Source organism: Elgaria multicarinata, chromosome 18 (assembly GCF_023053635.1).
Source record: "Elgaria multicarinata webbii isolate HBS135686 ecotype San Diego chromosome 18, rElgMul1.1.pri, whole genome shotgun sequence".
Classification (NCBI taxonomy): domain Eukaryota; kingdom Metazoa; phylum Chordata; class Lepidosauria; order Squamata; family Anguidae; genus Elgaria; species Elgaria multicarinata.
Window position 1 is genome coordinate 8,009,557 of NC_086188.1, and position 25,851 is coordinate 8,035,407.

The window sequence follows — 25,851 nt, forward strand, 5'->3', positions numbered from 1 at the left end:
GGTCCATCTAATCCAGCATTCTGTTCACACAATGGCCAACCAGCTGCCTCCGGGAAACCCAAAAGCAAGACATGAATGTAATAACATCCTCCTGGCCATGTTCCCCAGCCAGTGGTGTACATAGACATACTGCCTCTGACACTGGAGCTATCCAAGGTGCTGAACCCCATCACCAAACTAGGCACACCACCTTGGACAGTTCCTTCTTCTTACTCACAGGGCCATAGATGCCACAGGGCCATGGAGAGTCCAACTGGAGCAGGCCCACATGTTTAGAGTTCTGCATGGAACCCTGAATGGATACACAGCACCACCAGAATTGGAGCCACCGGCCTCCATGGCCTGGTCCTAGGCTGTTTGGGGCTTAAAAGGTGAAAACTGAACTGTGCCTGAAATCCAACTGGTGGACAGTGTGTTAGTTCAGTGCTTGGACACCACACTAGGGGTGTTGAACCTGAGGCCTGTGAGCCAAATCTGGCCCATGTGGGGACTAAATCCACTGCCTGGTGTTTCCCAGGTAGCCACGCCTATCATTCTAAAATACTCTGGAAGCAACATCATCTTGTCGTTGAACCCCCACCTCAACAACAACAAAAACAGGGTGATGGGAGTGCGTGGCACAGTTTTTTGAAGCAGAAGGGAATATTATTCAGCACAGGACAAGAGCAGCAGAAGAAACACTCAAGGGTAAATGGAGATTTATTCTTAAGTAAACACATAGTTTTGGCAGGCTTCCTCGAATGCAAAGAGACATCACCTCTGCAGCTCTCTGCCAAATGTTTGCAAAGCCCCTAATCCTACAATCCTTATATAAAGAATGAAGTCCTTTAGCTACATGGAAGTACGGTGAACCTTGAGAAAGGTCTACGTGTTATCCATTAACATGAGCTCATGCAAATGGAGTGGTTCTATACAACTCAAAATGTGTGGAGTGGAATCCCATGATAACCAAGGAGTGGGCCAGTCAGCCAGATGCAACCCATGAAGGAATATTATTGTGGCCCTGACAGACCTTGAAAAACACTGAATGGTATGTGGTAAATCACGGCCTACATTTGATCCATTAATCAGTTAGACTGATTTTTTTTTTAAAAAAAATAGAACTTTGTAATTGACTACAAAGGTCAATTGAAATTGACGATATCTATGGTTGATTACCAACAGAAGAAGAGCCCTGCTGGATCTGACTAAAGACTTAATTATTCCAGCATCCGCTGTCCCAGACTGGCCAACTAGATGCTTCTAGGAAGCCAAAAAGCATCACATAGTTCCTTCCTCCTGTTGTTCCCTAGTAACTGGTCTTAGAAGAATGCAGCCTCTGACCTTGGAGATAGCATAATCACAATTGATAGCCTCACCCTTTAAAGCCATCCACGTTGGTGGCTATCACTGCATCTTGCAGCAGAGAGTTCCACAGTTTAACTATGAGCTAAACTAGTACTACTTTTTATCTGTCCTGAATCGCCCACCTTTCAGCTTCACTGGATAACCCAGGTTTTACTATCATGAGAGGGGTGGGGCGCTGTTCAGACATCATGCTAAGCCACAATAGTGCTGCAATTTTACCTAACTATGGTGGCTCATTGGGGTGGGGGGGGAGAGAAAAATGTAACAACGATGGGTAAGGAACCAGCCCACGTAACCACCAACCCTGCAGCATGGGTAAGGGGCCCTGGGGCAGCTTACCATTATGGGTAGCGGGCTTCCTCGTACTTCAAGTGGCCCTTGGGTTATTTACAGCCATGACTATACAGTCCATCAGCAAGAGCAACCGTGTAGATTTGCAGTCCAATCCTGTGCACATTCACTCAGAACTAAGTCCTGTGATGTTCTTTCTGGCTTCCTTGTAAGTGGGTTTAGGATTGCTTCCTTTCAGTGCAATCCTATACGTGTCTGTTCAAAGTAATCCCAGTTGAGTTCAATGGGCTGCAGTGCACTCACTCAGGACTGAACTAGGACGAATGCAGGTTGGGATACATGGATAGCTGGATTTAAACCTTCTGTTTCAAAGCTCTTCTACTTTTAATACAACATTGCTGAATTTCCATGGTGGCATTGGGGTAAAATTCATGCTGATTTTTTTTTCCTGTCGTGCAAAATTAAATTACACAGCAGCTCCGTCAAGAAGAGGAGGAGGAGTTAGGGACCCGCAGTACCATAGGAAGTTGTCTTACAGTGAGTCAGAACATTGGCCCACCTAGCCCAGTGTTAACGACATTGACCGGCAGCAATGGCTCTACAGGGTTTTGTTAATTATTACATTTATATTCCACCTTTTTTCCTCCATAAGGAACCCAAGGCGATGTACATAATCTTAATCTTCTCTATTTTATCCTCCCAACAACCACCCTGTGAGGTAGGTTGAGGTGAGAGGCTGTGATTGGCCCAATGTCACCCAGTGAGCTTCCATGGACTCGAACCCAAAACTCCCTGTCCAACACTGTAGCCGCTACACCACACTGGCTCTCACTAGATATATGATTTTTTTCCCCTAACCCTTCCTGGGGATGCTGGGGATTGAATCCATGACCTTCAGCATGCAAAGCAGGAACTCTGCCCAATGAGCCAGGGCCCCACCCAGTTATCCATCCTCTCAAATGCACTTAAACCCACTAACTCCTGTCCAAATAAACTCTTCCGGCAGGCCTATCCAGTAGAATTTTAGGATACTTTTAGTATGCTTTTAGGATGTTTTTAACAGTGCATACTATGTTTTTAATCAGTATTTTGAGGGCCTTCTTGGTGGCTGCTCCGGTGCTCTGGAACTCTCTTCCCGGGGAAGCTAGGCTGGCTCCCTCCTTGATGGGCTTTCGGAAGCAGGCTAAAACTTGTTTGTTCCAGCAGGCCTTTGGGGAATAATCTGGCCCTCCATCTATGTTAATGTCTTATAATTTTGTTGTGTATTTTAAATGTTTATGGTTTTGTTCCCCCCCCCCTCCATGTATATTTTAAACTTTGTAAGGCCGCCTTGAGGCCCAGCATTGGGCAAAAGGTGGGTTACAAATAAATATAATAATAATAATAATAATAATATATTTTATGCTTGCTGTTGTTCCCCGCCTCAATCCAATCGGAGAGGTGGGTAAGAAATTATTATTATTATTATTATTATTATTATTATTATTATTATTATTATTGAAATCGACCAGGCCCTTCCAACAGCCTCCTATTCCCAACCTCCCATTCTGTTCTATTAAGGCTTGACTACAAACTCTCTTCTAGTAGTGGTCAACCCGGTCTCCTCTAACGATTCGGGACGACACTTTCGACACCCCCTATTTTCTTCCGGGCTTATATATATATATAAAAATATCCTTCTACTCTCTCCGATGCCCTAAAGAAGCCAAAGCCCTCAGATCGCCTCTTACAAACCCCTCCCGGGACTTACCCCTTCCCTCGCGGGTGACGAATCTACCGATACTAAAACGAGGGAAGCGTTTTTCGTGCGTGTGCGTGCCTGCGTGCCTGCGTGCGTGTTTTTACTTCCGGCCGTTCGCCTCCGCCGCCGGAAGCAGTCCGGCCGCCATTTTGTGGCGAGCCATGGCGAGGCTGGGGAGTCCGGTGAGGCGTCGGCCGGGGCCGCGGTGGTGAGGCGGGCGAGGGAGCCGAGGGAGCGAGCGGGGCGTCTGTGTTTTCTCCCGGCGGGCACACGAGCCGCAGTCTCTCGGCCATGTACGGCGGGCGGGCGAGCGCGGCGGAGGCCGGGCCGGCGGCGGCGCCGCGGACGATACTGGCGGTCGGCGGTGTGGGGACGCTACCCTCGGCGGCCCCGGGTCCGAGCGGCGGCGGAGGAGGCAAGAGCGAAGGTGGCGGCAAGAGCGAAGGTGGCGGCGGCCGCGTGGAGCTGCTGGTCTTCGGCTACGCCTGCAAGCTGTTCCGCGACGACGAGAAGGCGCTGCAGCAGGAGCAAGGCCGCCACCTCATCCCTTGGATGGGAGAGTCCTCCATCATGATCGATAGGTCGGTGCAAGCCAACCCCCCGCCCGCCTATCGCTTCTCTTGAAACTGGGTTGTTTATTATTATTATTATTATTATTATTATTATTATTATTATTATTATTATTATTATTTTAAAAAACGGGGGGAGTCGGGGGTGTTTTGAGCGACCCTCTGCCAAGCAGGACACGGGAGGCCGAAGCGTGGAGGTAGGGGTGGGGGTGGGGGAAGGATGGCTGGAAAGGCTGGCTTTTTAAATAAATAAATATTACTATTTATTATTATTTATTTATATAGCACCATCAATGTACATGGTGCTGTACAGAGTAAAACAGTAAATCGCAGGACCCTGCCGCATAGGCTTACAATCTAATAAAGCCATAGTAAAACAATAAGGAGGGGAAGAGAATGCAAACAGGCACAGGGTAGGGTAAAACTATATATACGTAATGGAAAGTTTCTAGATTTTTTAAAAAAAAGGGTTTCTGGATTTTCACCCCAAAATTGCTGGCTGCCTTGGTCTGTTTGGAGGGAAGGATGGGTCTATAGCAACGGTTCTCAACCTGTGGGTCACAACCACTTTGGGGGTCGAACGACCCTTTCACAGGGGTCGCCTAAGACCATCGGAAAACACATATTTCCGATGGTCTTCGGAACCGAGCTACATAATTTTGCTACATAACAGTCGCAAAATTACAGTTATGAAGTAGCAACGAAAATAATTTTAGGGTTGGGGGTCACTACAACATGAGGAGCTGTATTAAAGGGTCGCGGCATTAGGAAGGTTGAGAACCACTGGTCTATAGGCCTTCAAGAGGCAGCTGGACAACCATCTGTCAGGGATGGTTTAAGGGTGGATTCCTGCATTGAGCAGGGGGTTGGACTCGATGGCCTTGTAGGCCCCTTCCAACTCTGCTGTTCTATGATTCTATAGGTAGCAAGACCCCAAAGTTGGCAGAAAGAGAATACTTTTATTAAGGCTGTGATCCTATGCATGCTTACCTGAGAGGACGTAATTAGGGTTGCCATATTCTGAATACACAAAACGGGGACAAATTTGGGGGTGGGGGGGAGGGCTAGGATTTTTTAAAACACACACACACACACTGAGCAATATGTAAAGGTCTAGAGAAAGAAAGAAAGTTATCTATTTATTTATTGTTTATTATATTACATTTAAATACCGACCCACAGCCGAAGCTCTCTGGGCGGTTTACAACAATTATTTATTTATTTATTACGTTTCTATACCGCCCAATGGCCGGAGCTCTCTGGGTGGTTCACAAAAGTTAAAAACATTTAAAGTATAAAACAACAGTATAAAACCATAAATAAAATATAAAACCATAATAAAAAATACAATATAAAAGCTCAACCAGATCAAAACAGCAGCAATGCAAAATTACAAATTTGAAACACCCAAGTTAAAATTTATTTATAGACTGTTAAAATGCTGAGAGAATAAAAAGGTCTTCACCTGGCGTCTAAAAGCATATAATGTAGGTGCCAAGCGAACCTCCTTAGGGAGCTCATTCCACAGCCGGGGTGCCACAGCAGAGAAGGCCCTCTGGTAAACATTAAAAGTATACAAAGTGTTATTTAACACTGCAATCCTAGGTGTGTCTACTCAGAAACAAATCCTATTAAGTTAAATAGGACTTATTTCCAGGTAAGTATGCATAGGAATGCAGCCTAAAGTGCTTAAGCACCTGCAAATAAATAATAGGCAAAGAACAATTTAAGCAAACAGAAAAATGACACTAAATTACATTTCTCCACTAGTTCTCAAAAGCTAGAGGAGGCTTCAGTATGGAGACTTACACTCCACTGAGCAGACTCAACACCATTTCGGAGGTTGGCATTTCTCCGGCTGGCTGGAACAGGAATCGGGGATTCTTGACTGACTGGCCGGGACATTTTGGAAATGCTTGGAAACCGTGACATCCGGGACGTCCGGCAACCCTAGACGTAATCCACATCAGACACAACGGCGCTTTGCTTCTAGTGTCGGGTTGTAGAGGTGGAGCACTGAGAAAGGTAGCAGCTCCCAAGCTGGTGGCATTTTAGGTGGCTTTTAATAAAGCTGGGCTAGGCAACCTGGTGCCCTCCAAATGTTTTGGACTACAGCAACCATCAGCCCCAGCCAACATTGCTAGGAATTGTGGGAGCTGTAGCGCAAAGCATCTGGAAGGGCCCCAGGTTGCTTAGCCCTGTGATAAAGGTATTTCCCTAACTGTTACTATTAGGTAGGTGTGGGATCTCCTTTGTTATTGTTTATTTTGTCGACACAACAAAATAAACAAAGACTAAAGCTAAAGAAATACAAACTAACCAGTTCGTTGTGGCATAAGCTTTTGCAGTTCCATTTTGTTAGTTGTATGAAGTGTTAATCTCATTTGGCAGATTAGAGACGCACTAAAACACACACACACCCCTTGCCCCCAATTTCTTTCTTAGGCACATATTTAATTTTGGATATTTTAATCCTGCTTTTTGACCAGACAGATGCACAAAGCAGTGCATCAAAACCTGAAACTATTAGCAACAACCAAGTTAAAAAAATTAAAACAAAACAAAACACCAGTCTGCTAACTGAAATGTATCTGACAAAGTGGGTTCTACCTCATGGGGGTGTTATTCTACAATTAATCTGTTGGTCTTTAAGGTACTTCTGGACTCCTTGTTGTCTCTGACATGTCAGACTAGCATGGCTATCTCTCTGGAATTGGTTGTGATAGTGATCATAGGTGAGCCATAGGAGGAGACAAATAGTTTTACATGCGTAATTCCTGTAGGTAGAGCTCTTAATAATGGCACAGTAATACTAACTGGCTGAAAATGTGGAAATCTTTGATGATAAGAGTTTTCTCTTGCCAGAGGTCTAAGCCTTTGCCTCTAGATAGTCCTGTTTTGATAATTCCAAGAGCCTCTGGCTGTCCTTCCCCCCCCCCCCCCGTGCTCCCTTCCTTCATGGCAGAGGGTTACTATATTACTGACCCCCCTCCCCCTTGCAGGAGTGGGGTGCATATGTGTTGGGGACTGGAGTAACCTCCTTTTCAAACCAAACTTCATGATGGCTTCTATTAAGAACTGAAGGAAAGCTGGCATATTTTTTTTTTAAAAAAAAGAGAGACACCTGAGGAACAGCGAAGTAACTTGGTTGATTTTCATTTGGATTTTAGTTGCACTTAACAGTTAGTTAATCCTGGGGGTATATCTCACATTGTGACTATTTGGGTCTTCTTTGTGCTATTTGTGGAGCACAGTCTTTTCATCCTAACTTCTAACAAGAATTGTTGAAATTTAGATTGTGTAGTTAAACCCTGCTGATCGTGTTTCACACACACGCTGCCCCACTAATAGATCCTGACACTATTAAGACGCATCGTCTTTTTATTATGGGTGACATCTTTGCAACAACCCTGTGAGGGCAGGTTCAGCTGCGGAATAGTGACTGACTTAAGGTTTCCCTGTGAGCTTGAACCTGTGAAATATTCTAGCTCATATTGTTTCTGGCACTTTGAGGGCTGTTGCATGTGTCAGCAAATCCCTAAGCTACAGCGATGAATATTGCTACCCAAGTAATTTGTTTTCTCTATGTTGTAGTTAGTTGACCAACTGCTAATCACAAGTTCAGAATCTTGGCTTGACGGAACCTATCATATTTAGATAGTGTTTTCTGTAATCCTTGCATAAGTTTCTTATATTCAGTCATTTTCTCTGTTTTAAGACTTCCTAGATAGAGTTTTATGGTTGTGCCAGGCTGGATTTCATTGTCCCCTGTGACTGGATAGCCTCAGGATTGCATTGTTGTGTCTCTGCAGTTTTAGTGACAGGCTGAGTAGGAACTTTCTCATGAGTACTAATATTAAAATGAGAGCAAAGTGACTATTTGAGATAGCGATGGAATCCCTATAGCATTCAATGCAGAAGAATCTGAAGGGCTTTGGTTTGAAAAGGGGCATGTGGCATATTGTAAGTGTTTGCTCCTTCCATTTCTGTTTCACACAAACTGAGAAAGGATTCCAGGCCCCAAACTGAAAATTAAATTTCATGTTGGAGTATTCCCAAGTAATAGTTCTCTTGAAGCTAAGCAAAGCGCAAGGGAAGCGGTTTTCTGTGGGACCTCAACAATGAATTTTCAGTAAAAAATATTTGAATATAAGCAAGTGCTATAGATACCAAATCTATAGCACCCCAGAAATTTTGTTTTTAAATGGATACTGTTGTTTTCATACTGTTGTTTTTATGTTTTTGATGGTTTTAAATTTTGTATACTTTTTTAATGTTTACTGTTTTTAACTTTTGTAAACCACCCAGAGAGCTTCGGCTATGGGGCGGTATATAAATGTAATAAATAAATAAATAAATTATAAATGTCTTGTTTCCGGGTACATGGCCAAGCAAGTTTCTTCCTTTTATTTTTTCTAGTCTTTAGGATTGCTGTTGAAGTGGTATATTGAAAGCTGATTTGGAGAACTTGGCTCCATGTTGACCAGATTGAATAGCGGTTTAACTGTCTTACATTTTCTTGCAATCTTTTGGGGCAAGGGGAACACACATAGGGCAGTTTATAGTCTGGAATGCGTCAGTTGTGAAAAATGGTTGGAGCAAATTCTACATATGCTCATGATCTTTAAACGATCTACATTTGTAAATTAAGGAGGTTTGACAGACATACTTTCAACCACAATACAAAAGTGGTTTCAGTTTTGCAGATATTTTTTTTTCTTTTAGGTACTTAAAATGTGATGGAGGTGGCTGAATTTTCTCCCTCACCACTGTGCTAATTACTATATTTAAAACTGCATTTAAAAAAAAAAAAACTTTAGTAGCCTGTAAGTGTTTCCCATCTGAAAGAGTAAAATTGGTATTGAACTGTCCAAGGCAAAAACTCTTACTGGAAAATGCCCTCTGATTAGCAAGCCTGGGCTCTTAATAACAGTTTGCTAGTCACTTTTTTTTAAAAAAAAAATCAAACTAGTAGTCAAACTTTGTATACAGTGCCCATCTCAGAGCGGTAGAATTTACCATCTTATTCCTGTCAACTCGCTTTTGCCTGGTTGCAAAGGTTCTGTTTATTATTCTAGGCCTTTTCAATAAATTAAACCGGCCCTGCACAAATTTCCCTGGAAATTAGTAGCCCATAAAAACGCTTACTAAGCCACTTGTCAGTTTGTGGCACACACTGCAGTTTGCGAAAAGAATCCTTTCCCGAGGGAGATTCTTACTCCCCAACGGTGACGAAGTGAATAGCTCTTTACAAGGCCAAAGTAAACCACAGAGGGGGCCTTTGTGTTTGAGCATAAGTACCGTACCTTCTGTTGAGAACCTCCTTAAATTACACATATGTTACTGTTCCTATGTATGTGTGTCTCTCTATCACATAATCCAGCACTTCTTTCCTCAGCCGCATGGCTAGGGGCGGAGCCTAGCCATGGTTTTACCTCCAATGGACGCAAGTTTCTTTGGTGAAGATATCTCCTGAGAGTTCGAGACTAGCAGAAAGAAGCGAGGAAATTACGACCGTTTGGTTCTTACGGATAGGTATTTATGTATTTGGGTTTGTGTAAATGTAAGCTATTTGCCTTTCCAGAAAAAAAAAAATAAGTATTTTGTCAAGGGTGTTGAATGGTTGAACTATAAACGGTAAGAACTATGAAGGAATTGGTTCCTCTTTAACTATTAAGACATTTTGCCTTTAATTGTAATAGTCAGTCTTTATGGGGGAATTGAGACGTCTGTTTTTGTTTTGTAATAAAATGGGTGAGAAGTGATTAGTCAGATTAAATTACCCCTAATTTAACTTATTAAACTATTTCCCTCCCAATTGTATGTGGTAAGTATTTGTGTAGTGGCAGAAACTAAAGCCCAAAGTTCTTTCATTGACCATGCTTTTCATGTTGCAGGTATGATGGGCGTGGTCACCTGCACGACCTTTCTGACTATGATGCTGCGTATTCCACGTGGAACAGAGATTACCAATTGTCTGAAGAGGAGGCTAGAATAGAAGCCCTCTGTGATGAAGAGAGGTATTTAGCCTTGCGTACAGACTTGCTTGAGGAGGAGGCAAGGCAAGGTATTACTTGAGGACAACTTCCTGAGTTAGAACACATTGAATTTAAAAATTTTAAATTAACTTTTTCTTTAAAAAAAATGTTCCCACTCATTATATACTCACTCTTTCTGATATTATTTTGACAGTATCCAGTGGATTCGAAAAACAAGCGTCTTTGCGTATCTGAGAGGACCTCAGGATAGTTTATATGTAGATCCACACAGAAATTGCCCAAGTTTTGAGGGCAGACTGAGAATTGAGACACACTTTTAACTGTTCTTCTTTGGCAGTATTGTATCAATGAAAAGTTCGTGCCTTTTTCTTTGTTTCAAGTAGACTTGATTTATCTCTTAAGGCGCCTTTTCTCAGCTGGAGAAAACTGACCATCCCAAAACCACATGCCTTCTGCCCCTTTGAGTTGGCAGAAGTCTAAATGACCACAGGACGACCCATGTGGTGAATTTATTGTCATGTTTGTTCTTGAACATTAGGCTTAAAGCTTTAACATACTTTTAACAAAACAACAAAACCTGTAACTAAAAAGTGTTCATTTTTTAATTGCCTTTTGCATTTTTGTTCAAGAGGAAGAATATAAGAGGCTGAGTGAAGCTTTGGCAGAAGATGGTACCTATAATGCAGTGGGATTCACATACAGTAGTGATTATTATGACCCTTCAGAACCCACTGAGGAGGAAGAGCAGCCTTCAAAAGGAAAAGGTAAGAGATTCTGAGGATTGGTGTTCTATTTTCTTTATTTAAAACATTTCTTGGCCGACTTTCAGGGCAGAAACCCTCACAAGGCAGCTTACAACAATAAAATACATTAAAATGTTAAAAGCAATAACTTATAAAAAGCAATATAACAGCAATTAAAACAATAAAACTAGGAGGAGGAACAATAACAGCAATAATAATACATTATATATATAATGCAAAGGCCATGGTGAAATATTAATTAATTAATTAATTATTACATTTTTATACCGCCCAATAGCTGAAGCTCTCTGGGCGGTTCACAAAAATTAAAATCATGAAGAGCATAAAAATAACCAACAATCTAAAAACAGAAATACAATATAAAAAGCACAACCAGGATAAAACCACACAGCAAAATTTATATAGGTTAAAATATGGAATTAAAACAGCAAAGTTTAAATTTACGTTAAATTAGGTGTCCTTTCCCTTTTTCAGGTGTTATGTTAAAATATTGAGAAAATAGAAAGGTCTTCAACTGGCGACGGAAGGAGTACAGTGTAGGCGCCAAGCGAACCTCTCTGGGGAGCTCGTTCCACAGCCGGGGTGCCACAGCAGAGAAAGCCCTCCTAGTAGCCACCTGCCTCACTTCCTTAAATGTTTTTAAGGCCTTAAAAGCCTGCAAGGAAGGTGCATGGGGGACCTCCAATGGAAATTAGTTCCAGAGGATTGGGGCCACCGCAGCAAAGGCCCTGTCCCGTGTGGACACCTACCTAACTGCCCTCACAGGTAGGCAAATGAGAAGGGCCTCTCTTTCTGATCTTAAAGTGCGGGCAGGCTGGTATGGGTGAAGGTGGTCCTTCAAGTAACTTGGTTCCAAACTGTTTAGGGCTTTAAAGTTCAAAACCAGCACTTTGAATTGTGCTCGGAAACACACAGGTCACCAGCGCAACTGGCACTGTATGGGCGTTACGTGGTCAAATTGCCTTGCCTCCACCTGTACTTGGGTGGCTGCATTCTTCACCAGCTGGGAAAGGCTTTCCTTCAGCAATCATACCTTCTAGCTCCCAAAATGAACTGTGATTGGAGATCTGCGAAGAATACTCTTTGAAGGTGCATGAACTTCTGTTGTCCTTCGTAAAATTGACCGAGCTCACTGAGAGTCTGTCGCGTCTGCGCTTAAGGCAATTGTGTGCTGAATTGTTTCCTGTGGAATTGTGTTACGGCTGCCAGAGATGGGATCATCTAAGAAGAAACAAGCGGTTGCATTGGGAGGTGTGGACCCCCTGACAGATGTGGTTGTGTTTATTTGAGGGCTGGGGCAAGGGAACGGAGCGGACGTGGCAGTGCCTCATCACTGCAGTGTGCTCTGTTTGAGTTGCGCGTCCTGATGGTTGTGTGCTTTTTATTTAATTGTTGGCTTGTTTTTCTGCTATATGGCTGGAGTCCTTAAAGCAGCTTACAACATTGCCTTCTCGTCATGGTGTCTATATGTTATCTCCAGTAGCAGAGACAGTATGCTATTGCGTAACAGTTGCTGGGGAACATAAGAGCCCTGCTGGATCAGGCCAAGGGTCCATCTAGTGCAGCCTTCTGTTCACACAGTGGCCAACCAACTGTTGACATGAGCAGTGGACGGAAGGAGATGATATAATTGTGCTCATAATAATAATAATCATAACTGCCTCTCCCTCTGGATCGAGGTGGGGTGCAACACAAATACAAAACACCATAAAATACATAAAATTGATTAAAAACATACAAAACTAATACATTATTAAAAAGCAGCACTTTATTAAAAGGCACCTTAAAATTCAACTCATGTCCTGCTTGTGGATTTCCTAGAGGCGTCTGGTTGGACACTGTAGGAAGCAGGAGGCCTTTGTACTGATCCAGCCCGGCTGTTTGCATGTGCAGTTGCTGGGAAACATAAGCAGGAGGGTGCTGTTGCATTCATGTTCTTCTTGTGGTCTTCCAGTAAGCATCTGGTTGGACACTGTGCGAACAGACTAGATAGATAGGCCCTTTGTCTGCTCTAATACAGCCCTTACATTCTTAACTTCAGATGAACATAAGAAGCATCAAAGCCTAGAATGAGCTTCTCCTAGAAAGACTCTACAGGTCAATGTAGAAACCATGCTTTTTTTTTTAAAAAAAAAGCCCTATATTAATCAGTGCCTATCAAATGTATTTGTTTTGTTAGACCTTTATGAGATTCTCTGTAGTATTCATCCGTTGTAATGCTCACCAGCACATACCTATGTTAATCATTTGGGACGCAGGGTCAGCGTGTAATGGAATAGTATCGGCTTTCTTCTGGTTTATAAAAGTCTGCTGTGGTGATTCTGGTTTTCTGCAGGCTACCAAATATGTGGCTATTTCAAATTACCTTTCCTAACTGAAAGTACTTTGGTGCAATGAAATAATGGAGGCATCAACAATCCCATTTTCTATGCAGTGCTAATGTTATGAGCAAGAAATCTCTGCGGCAATTGTCAGATTCAGATAAGAGCCTTTTCTTTCCTCCTCCTCCCATTTTTTCTACCTGCCAGATTGACTTTGGATTAAAATAAGGGGTGGGTGGGTGGGTGTTCGACCAGTTTCTTCACTCAAGCAGTTATCCAAATCATACTTCAGAATAACGAGTCAGAATCTCAAAGAGTGATAGAGTCACTGTTACCTTGAACAATTAATGTGTAAGGTTTCCCTCCTCCAGTTGCTCGTTGAGAAATTCAAAATGCTTTTAACACTCGGTAATGGTGAGAATCACTGTTGCGTCTAACCTTACAATGCACTTCTAGACTTTTCAGCACCACTGGAGAGAGAGAGACAGATGTTCTTAAGGCCGATTATTAAAGCAAGTTCCCTGTAGTGAACTTGGTTGCCTAAAAGTGTCTTCCCAAACATGCCTTTGTGGTAATAGAAGAAGGTAGAAAAGTAGTTTTGCAAGAGATGTTTGAAGCGATTGGAAAAGGGTAGGCAGTTGTTAAATTGCTTCCTCTTGCTCTGTGCCTTGGCAGTCCCTGCCAATTTTGGACAAAGAGCGGACACAACACTTCCCATGTATCATAATAATGCCAGTGCTGCACAGAACTCTTACCATTTAAACATAAATCCTATGCAAAATTAGGTGTGCTGGAGCCCATTTGATTTTATGTGTTGTAAGCATCAGTATGACCAATACCATCTGGCACATGGTGACAGCCTGGTAGGAATTGTATCGTATGGCAGAATCTGATCACCGCCCACGGCTTAAGCAAGTCAAAAGTCACAGATCACTTAAAACAACATATCTGTGTCAAAACTACTTCAATGAAATATTTTCTTGATAGCCAGTTTTTTTTTCTTTTCTTTTTGTGTTCTTATCAGATAGTTGAAAACCCTGAATAAGAAAAGCTAGCATTATTATTATTAAGGCCATGGGAATTTGCAAAAGAGGAGTTAAGAGATCAGACTTTATATTTGCACTCTGGTTTCAGATTGTCACAAAGTGCTTGCGTTTTGCAGAGGGGAGGAGGTGGGAAGGGCCCCCCCTTCTCAAACTTCCTTCTGTTTACGGTTCCCAGGATATAAGTGTGCGTGTGTGTGTGTGTGTGTGTGTGTGTGTGTGCACGTGCGCGTTGAAATAAAAAAATGCAAGCAAAAACAAGTGCAGATCTTAGCTTGAGAAACATCGTAAACGCTGAGTGAAGCTGGATACATTCTCATTATTTGCTAATGGTACCAATGCACTTCTTATTGAATGCACAGGATCATTTAAGATTACATGTGTTAATAGATTAGATGCCATTGTACCAGCGAGCTCCATATATCCTGCTGTCAATTGAGTTGGCCAGAGAAGGAGCAGTTTAGCTCAAAACTAAAAATGAACGTAGATTGTGTAAATTCACACATAAAACTTTGATTTCCAGTCAGTATGGCGTAATATGATTGCTATCTAAGGACTATGTCTTCTCTTCAGGGTGGATAAAAATCAATGATTTTTTAAAAAAAATAATCAGAAAAAATGGATTTTTTTGTTTAAATCGGATTTTTTTTTAATAAAATGCTTTTTGAGGAAAAATCTATCTAAAGATAGTTTTCTATTTAAGATACATTATAGTCCAAAGCTTATTCATCATGAAATAAGGATTAGTTTTTAATTATGTAGCATGAGGCTGTTTAAATTTTTTGGTAAATGAATTCCATTAATCCATTCACAATGTCATGCTATTCCAGAGGTTTTTGTAAGGTTATTTTTCTCCTTCCAATAAAGTACAGCAGAAAAGTTGTCCAAATATGAATGATTAACCTATTAAACTGGAGATAGTTCACCTCGCAATGATTTCATAATTATCAATCTATTGTGTGCTTCTAATAGTATAACAAAATCAGTATGTAAAACTAATCTGAAGTGATGCTATTCTAAAAATGAAACCTTTTGAAATGAAACCTCTGGTTGTAAATACTAAGATTATACCAGCAAGGATGAGTCTTTGGTAACTCTGAATTGTGTAAAATATAGCGAGGAAGAGTGCACTTTTTTTTGGGGGGGGGGGGAACGGGACAACACACACATAGAATCATAGAATAGCAGAGTTGGAAGGGGCCTACAAGGCCATCGAGTCCAACCCACTGATCAATGCAGGAATCCACCCTAAAGCATCCCTGACAGATGCTTGTCCAGCTGCCTCTTGAAGGCCTCTAGGGTGGGAGAGACCACAACCTCCCTAGGTAACTGATTTTTGGTCAGAATGGGTCATTCTGGTGTAATTTTTGTATTGAGCATTTGGGCATCACCCATGATGAAATCGAGTCTTTCTGAGTAGTGATTTAAATCAAATGCACCCTGCTTCTCTTATTAATGGGTTCTGATCCCACAGACCATACCCACTGACATGCCATTTTATTGCAACTGCTGTAGAATATTTACAGCAGACATACGCTTCACTGTGAGTCACAGCAAAACTTTGCAATGCCTCTAAGTCGTTGCAGGGTCACTCAGAACGGTGAGGCCTGTTCTGAGGATTTCTGGCAGAGAGGGGCACACTGAATAAATGGAAGCTGTTAAACGAAATTGACATAAAATAACAGCAACAACAAAATACATAAGGAAAGAATTGACTGTCAATTTTAGAGTTCGTATGTTTTATGTGCATAATGTTTAGATTGTAAAACTAGTTCTTTATAATGTATCATCTTCTAATTTGTAGTTGCTACAGCCAAGCCAGAAAAGGTAGAAGAAAATGAAGAACCTTTTATTGCCCCTTTGGGACTGACCGTACCTTCTGATGTGGAGCTGGTAAGTAGTGTTTTATATCCAGCTGTAGAGGAGCCTGCATGACAGGCTTCTCTGGCCTTGCTTCCCCTCACTTGGGCTCCCCGGAGGTGGGTCATTCTGGTGTAATTTTTGTATTGAGTATTTGGGGATCACCAATTGTTCCCGATGCAGAGACTGAGCAGAATTACTAGCTCTCGAAAGAGGCTTGCTGTTGCATCCCTGCGCGTTTCCATTGCTCTGGGCTTGCTTCTTTCCAGTCAAAGGGCACATGCAAAGCAGGGACTTCAGAAGAAAGAGGGCGGGTGTGCTCATCTGTTCTCAAACTTCAGCAAGGAGGGGACACTGAGGGAGGCATGCCTCCCATTTAAAATGAAAGGGAAAGATGTGCCTCAGCAGTTTTCTCAGATTTGGAAATGCTGGTCTAGCATATCTCTTGGATAATTTAAATAATGTAAAATACACACTTATAAATTCCACTGTATTAAACACCTTGCAAAGTGGGTTGTTTGCCAGTATAATTATATCCCTTAAAGCATTTGCCTGCTGTTAGGTTGTCTCCCTGAACAGTGTGAAACAGATTAACAGTGTGAAATGGATTAACAATATGTTGATGGATCCTTAATTGAAATAATACGTTGCATTAAAAAAAAAAAGTAAATGGCGTTCTGGGTTCCACATTTAACTGAACACACTTTTGCTGTCAGGTAGCTCTTGGTTCAACAGGGAGGATTTGAAGGTTTCTGCCTTAATACTGATAAGAACTGCTGTGGTGTGTGTAGTGTTCCACAAGCAGGCCTCACTATGCTTTGCTGTGGGAATTCCTTAATGTTCTGTTGATACAGATTAGTTTTGCTGAAAAAAGAAATAAGGGTAGTGCTTGAGCCGTGGAATGGGGTGAATTGGCCTTGGGCTGGACAAACCTCTGTGTCTGTAGAGCAGCCTTCCCCAACCTGCTGCCATCCAATTGTTTTGGACTATCAGCCCCAGCCAACATAGCCAATGGTTATGAATGCTGGGATTTGTAGTCCGAAACATCTGGAGGGTACCAGGTGGCAGAAGGCTATGCATGGTTGGGCTATGGACTCATGCTTGCCTGTTGTGTGTGAGTCTGCAACTCCAAGCCCGTTCATTCGCTAGTCGTATGTTGGATCACTACGTGTTTGACATCGTTAAAGACTGGAGGGCATCAGGTTACGGAAAGTCTTTTCTAGTCTGTGTTCCAGCCGTGTACCATTACCATATCCATAGGCATTTTTCATCTGACATGTCATTATAATTATTATTTATTTATTTATATAGCACCATCAATGTACATGGTGCTGTACGGAGTAAAACAATAAAATAGCAAGACCCTGCCGCATAGGCTTACATTCTAATAAAATCATAATAAAACAATAAGGAGGGGAAGAGAATGCACCAAACAGGCACAGGGTAGAGTAAAACTAACAGTATAAAAGTCAGAACAAAATCAAGTTTTAAAAGCTCTAGGAAAAAGAAAAGTTTTTAGCTGAGCTTTAAAAGCTGCGATTGAACTTGTAGTTCTCAAATGTTCTGGAAGAGCGTTCCAGGCGTAAGGGGCAGCAGAAGAAAATGGACGAAGCTGAGCAAGGGAAGTAGAGACCCTTGGGCAGGTGAGAAACATGGCATCAGAGGAGCGAAGAGCACGAGTGGGGCAATAGTGTGAGATAAGATACGTCAGTAGCGCCAGCAATCATAACTATCCATGTAAGATTGTCTGGAATGTCATTCTGTCGATAGCAAGATGATTTGCTGCCATATTTTCTCTTAATCCGGTTGCAAAAGCAGGTGTACATCACAAAAATGTGTTTACGATATTTTCAACTATTATACTTGTCTTTGAGCCAGATCTCTGTGTGTGATTCATGATATCATCCGTTCCTTACCTTAAATATTGTTTCCCATGTTGCTTATTAAAGTAACCACACAATTGGAGTGATGCTGAGTTGTTCCATGAGGGGAAAAAAAAAAGAATCCATGAAGGTGTTGATTTAAAATCTGCTGCCAACTGTGTGAAAGAAATTATGCAACAGGCTCAATTTGCTCTCTGATTTCAGTAGAAATGTGTCGTTTTAGAATTGTTAACTTAAAAAAAAAAAAAAACAGCGAATGAAAATACATTTCATGCAATTAAGGAAAGTGGATCTAGCAAAGTGGAAAATCAAACCTAAATTTGTGGGCTGTGTATTTCTGGAAGTCCCGAAATGATACATTGCTCAGGGTGGAGAGAAGGTAACAGCGGATCTACTGTTAGGTCTCTCTGTGATTTTCAGTAGATTAGGAAGGAGATCTGACTCCTAATTGGTTAATAATAGCAAACACAGAATATACTGCTGAAATGAAGAAATCTGGGGGGAGCAAGGAAGTCAGGACAGTAACCGGGGGTGGATTTTTGTGTGAAGGATTGACTTCAGTTCAGTTCAAATACTGAAAGCAAATTCTTGTGCAGACTCTGCTTATTTGATCTCTGGCTTCTAGTAAATAGCAAAGTAGTTTCTGCAAGCCTGAAATTTTCCCACCTGTATTCTAGGTGGTTTGGTTTGAGAAGGTCAAGTCGTCATAGTAACTGCTAGCGGATAGGACTGCAATCCATACTCTTTTATTAGAGGATGTGGTATATCTGTGCAGCCTGCCTTCTGATTGTTCGCCTTGGTGCAGGGCATGGAGGAAAGGCATTCTTCCCTGACCTGGGTTTCTCGTTGATAAATACTACTCACTTGAGCCAATAGTCTTGTCATGTTCATAGTTATGCAATAACTCACCCTGTGGGTGAGTGGTTCCCGAGTCCGGGAGACAGGCTCATTGCCTGTTCTGGATGGGGTTGCTCTGCCTCTGAAAGAACAGGTTCGTAGTTTGGGGGTACTCTTAGACCCATTTCTGTCGTTGGAGGCTCAAGTAGCCGCCACGGCTCGGAGTGCCTTTTACCATCTTCGGTTGGTTCGCCAACTACGGCCTCTCCTGGACAGGGATAGCTTGACCACGGTGGTACAGGCATTGGTAACCTCAAGATTGGATTACTGCAATGCACTCTATGTGGGGCTGCCCTTGAAGCTGCTCCGGAAGCTGGAGCTAGTGCAGAATGCTGCAGCTCGGCTGTTGTCTGGAGTTGCCCCTTTCCAGCATGTAACTCCTCTGCTGAGGGAACTGCACTGGCTGCCTATTCGCTACCGGGCCAGGTTGAAGGTTCTTGTACTTGTGTACAAAGCCCTAAACAACTTGGGACCAGGATACCTGAGAGAGCGCCTTCTCCCTTACCAACCTGCCCAGTCACTGAGGTCATCCGAGGGCCTGCTCCTGGTGGTTCCACCTAGATCCATCCTCCGATTGGAATCCACCAGGGGAAGAGCCTTCAGCGTGGTGGCCCCCCTCCTGTGGAATTCCCTGCCTCTGGAGGTCAAACAGGCTCCAACCTTGTACTCCTTTCGGCACCTCCTGAAAACATCTTTATTCCAAGAAGCCTTTCTTTAACATGCAGCCTTGGATTTCTGTGTTGTTGTTGTTTTGCTTCTTTTTAAATTTTGTTTTAACTGTTTTATTCTGTTTTTATTTTCATTTTACCTTGTACACCGCTCTGAAATTTTTTCAATTTGGAGCGGTATATAAATATTCTAAATAAATAAATAATAGTTGTGCCTGTACTGGAAAAGAACAATAATTTTGTGTTACGATGGTGGGGGGGGGGGGTGTGGATGGGGGATGAAGTTGAGCGTCACCATCTTTCTTCTGAGTGGTTGATATTTATAGTTACAATTGTTCTAGCCTGGATTTGAACTCATGAGACTGAGGGGCTTTAACTAATTTTTTCTTGCACGGTTGGCCCCTCACTAAGCGGAACACAGCCCATCAACCAGGCGCCTCACGCTGTTTCGGCAGTGCCAGGTACACTGAAGGTTGATGATCAAAACCAGCCCCCAGTGGTTTGTTTTAATTCCCGGCATGTGCCAGATGCCATTTCCCTAATTTCCCACCTGGGTGTAGCTTGCCGTGTCATCCATGGCTTGTTTGAGAGGGAAACAACCCTCAAATAACCCATGGCCTGAGGTAGGGTGACTTATTGACTGTGCAAACAGGCCCTCTACAAATGCACAGGTTTTTGGACTGTATTGGTTGTTGGGTTATGTGATGCAAACGCTAATAACTTGTATTGGAGGCCGTATGTTGCCCTGTGTATTCACGGTGAAGAAATATATATATATATGCTTGCTGTTTTCACCTAGAATGGCATAGTTAGGTATTTTCACTTTTTGCCATAGCCGCCGACAGCGAAAATGCATGCGATCATAGAGCGGACTGCAAATTTCGTCTGCAAGCAGGGAGCCCAGTTTGAGATTATGCTGAAAGCAAAACAGGCACGGAACTCTCAGTTTGACTTCCTGCGATTTGACCACTACCTCAACCCTTACTACAAATTTATTCAGAAAGCTATGAAGGAGGGGCGATACGCTGCGCCTTCAGAAAAGAAAAAAGAGGAAGAAAAAAGTAAGCGGTCCTTTTTTAAAATGCCATTGGATGTGCAGCAGCTGTAGGCTTATGCATTTCTGTCTACATAATTCCAGCATCTGACAGTTGAGAGAACCGTTCTCTAATTCCTGTTGCAAATGTTACAAGTAGTTACCAAAGGCTATGGAGCTTGCTGGCAGATGATTATGAGAAATTTAGAGATGTTCGAATGATGGGCTCCCAGGGCATAGCCTAACTTTCAACAACACTTAGTGAAGTTAGTTTTAAAATTTCGTTTGAAAAGACCTAAAGTTATAATTGCAATCTTTACCTCTTTGATGTGCCTGCCTTAAAGGTATAAGAAGGCTGGCTTTGAGACAGCTTTCTGCTTGACATTCCTGGCAGGGAACATTGAGTTATATACCTTTTTCATGTTACTGAAATGATCTAAGGCACAGTTCCATAACAAAACGCTGGGAGGACGGGTGCTTTGGGACAGACTCATTTGGACTGCTACAAGATGAGGATTATGTAAGAAACAGGTATAGATGCACAAACTTTGCAGCTTGTGTTGCTGTAAATCAGATGGGCTGCATCCCAAATGAGCACCCTAGCTTCAAGTGTGCATTCTATTGAAAGCAGTGCTGCCCTCCCAAACAAGCCAGTATCCTGGGTTAAACAAGCCATAGGCTATCAGGAACAAGCAGGAGAGATCTGTAGCACGCCTGCCAGTTCCGCTTTTATTCAGCAACCCACGATCGGCTGCTTCGTAGGTTGCTTAGCATGATGTGCAAACCCGGACCATAAGGGTGAAGCAACCCAGGATTTAACCCAATTACAAACCATAGGTTAACTTCCCCCGACAACCCATGGGTTTATTTTATTTTAATTATGGATTTGCTTATACATCCCATAGCCAATGATGCATTCAAACGTTCTGTAATCCAGTCCCTTCCACGTCATTCTGAAAGGATAAAGCATAACCATACAATTCTTAAACAGATGCAGGGAATTCTGATGAAGATGACGACGATGACGACGGAGATAACTACCTGCATCCAAGCCTCTTTGCTTCTAAAAAGTGCAGTAGACTTGAAGAGCTTATGAAGGTATGTAGCCATACACAAGTAGATGTCAAGAGTTGTATATGTTATTGAGTGTCATCCTTATTCGTAACGGAGCACTTCAACTGCTCGGATCGAAAGAGTTGCTGTGTCCTTGAATGCCAGAGAGGATTTTTTTCCCACTCTTTCTTCCTTTGCATTGGCAGCCCCTCGTGACATATCGCAGGCTGTTTCTGAAACTTCCGGGTGGTTTTCCATGCGGCTTTGGGAGCCGCTGTTTAAGAAGCATGAGTCCCAAAGGCCCGCTGTGGGCTATCAGAACTAATTGTGTGTTTTTTATCCTCTTAGCCAGTGTTTCCCGTAGTTGTTTCTTAACCCATCAGAAACGGTTTCAGTATTGTAGTGCTATCTCCACTGAAGTTGTATCTTAATTTAAGTGGCTCGGGTATCGTCACAAAACACAAGGTCAAAAGTACAATGCTCCTTAATTCGTTTGATTCAGTTACTAAAACACTCACACAGCGCATAGTTAAATTATGGAACTCACTACCACAAGAGGTAGTGATGGCTACCAATTTGGATGGCTTTAAAAGGGGGTTGAATAAATTCCTGGAGGAGAAGGCTATCAAGGGCTAGTAGCCCTGATGGTTGCGTGCTATCTCCAGTATTTGAGGCAGTAAGCCTGTGCGCGCTAGTTGTTGGGGAACATGGGTGGGAGGGTGCTGTGCACCATGTCCTGCTTGTTCATCCCTGGCCGATGGCTGATCGGCCACTGTGTGAACAGAGTGCTGGACTAGGTGGACCCTTGGTCTGATCCAGCATCAGGGTTCTTCTGATGTTCTTATGACTGCAATTCATCATCTAGACTAAATAATACAGTATTTATATAGAGCTGGCATTTAACTCACCTTTGCAAAGCCGTAGGATTTCATACTCGATTGATGGATACTGACTGCATATGTCAGTAAAGGAATTCATCCCGCAGTTACACTATCGCTAGGGGCAAATGTGGTAGATCTGGATCTAATTTTGAAGGGCAGATGATTGGAGGTCAGGTTTAAATCCACAGTTGGCCTTAGGAAATCACTATTTGTGTTTTGATAGTAGACACAAATTGCAGATAGCTATGTTGGCCCATTAGGGGGGAAATAAAGTCTTAATAGGGTAATACTTAATAGGATCAACTGAAATATCAGCGAGCGAGCCTTGAAGTAGCCCAGATTCCCCCCCCCCCCCCGGGGCCCAGGCTAAATTTTAAGCACAAAAAACACCTGTTCAACCTGCATGCTGTAATAGTCTTAAAATGGAATGGTGTTTGTGTGTGTGTGTGTGTGTGTGTGTGTTGTGGGCCTTCTTTCCAGGCCTTCATTTTCGTCTCTTGCATGCTAGGGCGCTTTCATCTTGTCCGTCAGCACTTTTTCTTTTCTGCTTTCTCCCTCCCTTCTTCCTTTTTTGTTTTTGTTTAACATCCACCCTGATTAAGTGCCAGGATGATCAGGTGTCTGGAAACAAAGCCCTATGAAGAGAGACTGAAAGAACTGGACATGTTTAGCCTGGAGAAGAGAAGATTGAGGGGAGACATGATAGCACTCTTCAAATACTTAAAAGGTTGTCACACAGAGGAGGGCCAGGATCTCTTCTCGATCAATCCAGAGTTCAGGTCATGGAATACCAGTCTCAAGTGACAGGAAGCCAGATTCCAGCTGGACATCAGGAAAAACGTCCTGACTGTTAGAGCAGTACGACAATGGAACCAGTTACCTAGGGAGGTTGTGGGCTCTCCCACACTAGAGGCCTTCAAGAGGCAGCTGGACAACCATCTGTCCAGTATGCTTTAGGGTGGATTCCTTCATTGAGCAGGGGGTTGGACTCGATGGCCTTATAGGGCCCTTCCAACTCCGCTATTCTATGATTCTATAAGTGCCTTACGGTGCAATCCTATGCATGTTTAGACAGAGAAAAAGTCCTATATCTCCCAGCATGTCCCAACCAGCTGGCTATTCTGGCTGGGGAATGCTGGGAGTTGCTGGACTTTGCTTGTCTAAACATTCATAGCACTGCATCCTTAATGAACTTGAAAGCTTGCTCACTGTTTAGTCCTGATAAAGGTATTGCTGTTGCTGCAGCGCTATTTCTGCTTTCCCCCTACTTGTAAAACATAAATAGGTGGACTGTGCCCCACAGCACAGGTTGTGAAAGGCTGAATGTTGCTGCCTATAATTTTAAAGTGCTCTTTCAATGGAGAGTAATAGTTCAGTTGCACAGATTCATCCCTAATTGATAGCAATCCCATCTCTACAGAGCATTTTCAGTCTAATTCCAGGCATACAAAGTGAAACTGTCCTGTAACCTTTCTGAACAGAGGGGGTTGTGAATTGATGCTAGGAAACCTGCGGCATAAGAGACCCTTGATGAAAATCTCACCCCGCGCATGTTGTATTTTTCTTCCTGCAGCCTTTAAAGGTGGTGGATCCCGACCATCCGCTGGCAGCTCTCGTTCGCAAGGCGCAGGCTGACAATAACTTGGCTGCCCCTCAACCAGCTGAGGGAGCAGCTGTTCAATCATCACAAATAGAATACTCTTCAGATCGTAAGTACATTATGATAAGAGGATTAAGCATGTGAAAGGGTTTTTTATTTATTAACAGGTGCTAGAAGAGGCACTGGTGTTAATTACTAAATAGTATATTTAGTGGATGTGTCACTTCTCAGGTTGGTTGTATGTTTGCTCAGCAATGTTTGTTTTTATTTATTTATTTATTTTGCGAATCACTCCCTGCTCCAAGTTGCATACCTAAGGTCTGTTCTGTTTTCAGAAGGAGCCTAGGAGCTCAAGATTCGTGAGATCAAACCTCAGTACTCTTTAATGCTCACTTCGCTGATACCGGTGCCTTGCCTTTTGTGAGGGTCCGGGAGGTGGAGTTCAAACAGGTTCAAAGTGACTTGGATATTTGATCAGTAATAAAACATACACAGACATACACAGACAAGTGAGCAGTGTCACGGCTAATGACGTGATCAGTGAGAGACAAAATATTGACTAACAACTGAAGGAGCGATGGATGTATTTCAGAGAGTGTTAAGACCATTGCTGCCTCAAATTCTTGCAGATGTCTTTGTTGAGTGCATAATCTTGTTTTCCATTCATACCTTTTTTCATCAAGGGTATCTAAGGCACTGTGTCGCAGGCTTTGGATACCTGGGACATGTTGTTCTTTTTAAGGATTAAATTTGGAGGTACTCTGCACTCAAAAGATAAATCTTTTCCTGATCAACTCCTAACGCTGTCTTTCCATATCCTGCCCTAGCTTTTCCCCAGTCATCAGAACATAAGAAGCTCTGTGCTAGATCAGACCAAGTGTCCATATAATCCACCATTCTATTCACACTGTGGCCAACCAGCCGCCTGTGGGGAAAGCCCAAATAGGACATGAGTGCAATAGCGCCATTCCTGCTCATGTTCTCCAGCAACAGGTACACATAGACATATTGCCTCTTACGCTGGAGATAACATATAACCATTAGGGCTAGTAGCTGTTGATAGCCTTATCCTCCAAGAATTTGTCTAATCCCTCTTTCAAACCATCCAGATCAGTGGCCATCACTACAGTCACATCTAAGGCATGGGGCTGCTGTTTTCTGACGATTGTTGATGTTCCAGGGATTCCCCCATACCTATCAGCTGTAGTCATAGTTGCACCAGGTCATCTTGGTGCATCCTTGCTCCCTTCCTTGGGATGCTTCTGCTACCCATATATTGGAAGGTAGCTCAGTAGGTATCGGATGGTGCTTCCCCCTTCCAAGGGGCATAGAATAATGGCGTGCATCCAGCAAGATGGCTTGACTTCTCAACGCAAATGCAACACATTAGTGTGCCCCAGGACACAATGTGGGTATTGTATTACGGTGTGGTTAGGCAATATGTTCCCTGCCTCTCCTCCTTATAGTGAATAAGGACAGAGTCTCAGACCTTTATGCAAGGGAGTGGAGCAGGTGGCAGGTCCAACCAAATGAAACCTTTAACCTTCTGGAAAGGGAGGAAGCCCAGTTGTCTTTGGCTCTGCTTTCCAAGGAGAGTAGGCTTATGCCTAGGCTCCTAACCTGTCTGAGGAACAGCCTTACCTTTTCCGCCTCAGGATTCAGTCTGTCATGTCTAGCCCTGCTCCCCTTGAGTTGAAAGAAGGTGTTTCAGGTGATCAGTCAGACTTTGAAGTAGAGGAGTCAGCGCCAGAAACAGGCCAGCCTGTACCAGTGGGGGAGAAAGCTCTCACGAACTCTTCACCAGCTGGGGGTGAACTCTCTCCAAAGCTTATCTCATCAAGGGCAAATGATACACAGTCAGTGGGAAGCCATAATTCTTCTGAAGGAGAAGGCACGGACAG

General features: G+C 42.9%; 1 protein-coding gene across 5 annotated transcripts in view; it reads left to right on the forward strand.

Annotated features, from left to right (window-relative positions):
- The first annotated feature begins 3,655 nt into the window (after positions 1-3,655).
- Positions 3,656-25,851, forward strand: part of SFSWAP (splicing factor SWAP) — a 110,838-nt gene continuing 88,642 nt past the window's right edge. For all 5 annotated transcript variants that reach the window (XM_063144066.1, XM_063144070.1, XM_063144067.1 and 2 more), the window contains exons 1-7: positions 3,656-3,960; positions 9,846-10,015; positions 10,577-10,711; positions 15,880-15,968; positions 20,219-20,444; positions 21,408-21,514; positions 23,924-24,059. In XM_063144066.1, coding sequence (XP_063000136.1) covers positions 3,671-3,960; positions 9,846-10,015; positions 10,577-10,711; positions 15,880-15,968; positions 20,219-20,444; positions 21,408-21,514; positions 23,924-24,059 — 1,153 coding nt within the window. In that variant the 5' untranslated portion in view covers positions 3,656-3,670. The remainder of the gene's footprint in view (positions 3,961-9,845; positions 10,016-10,576; positions 10,712-15,879; positions 15,969-20,218; positions 20,445-21,407; positions 21,515-23,923; positions 24,060-25,851) is intronic.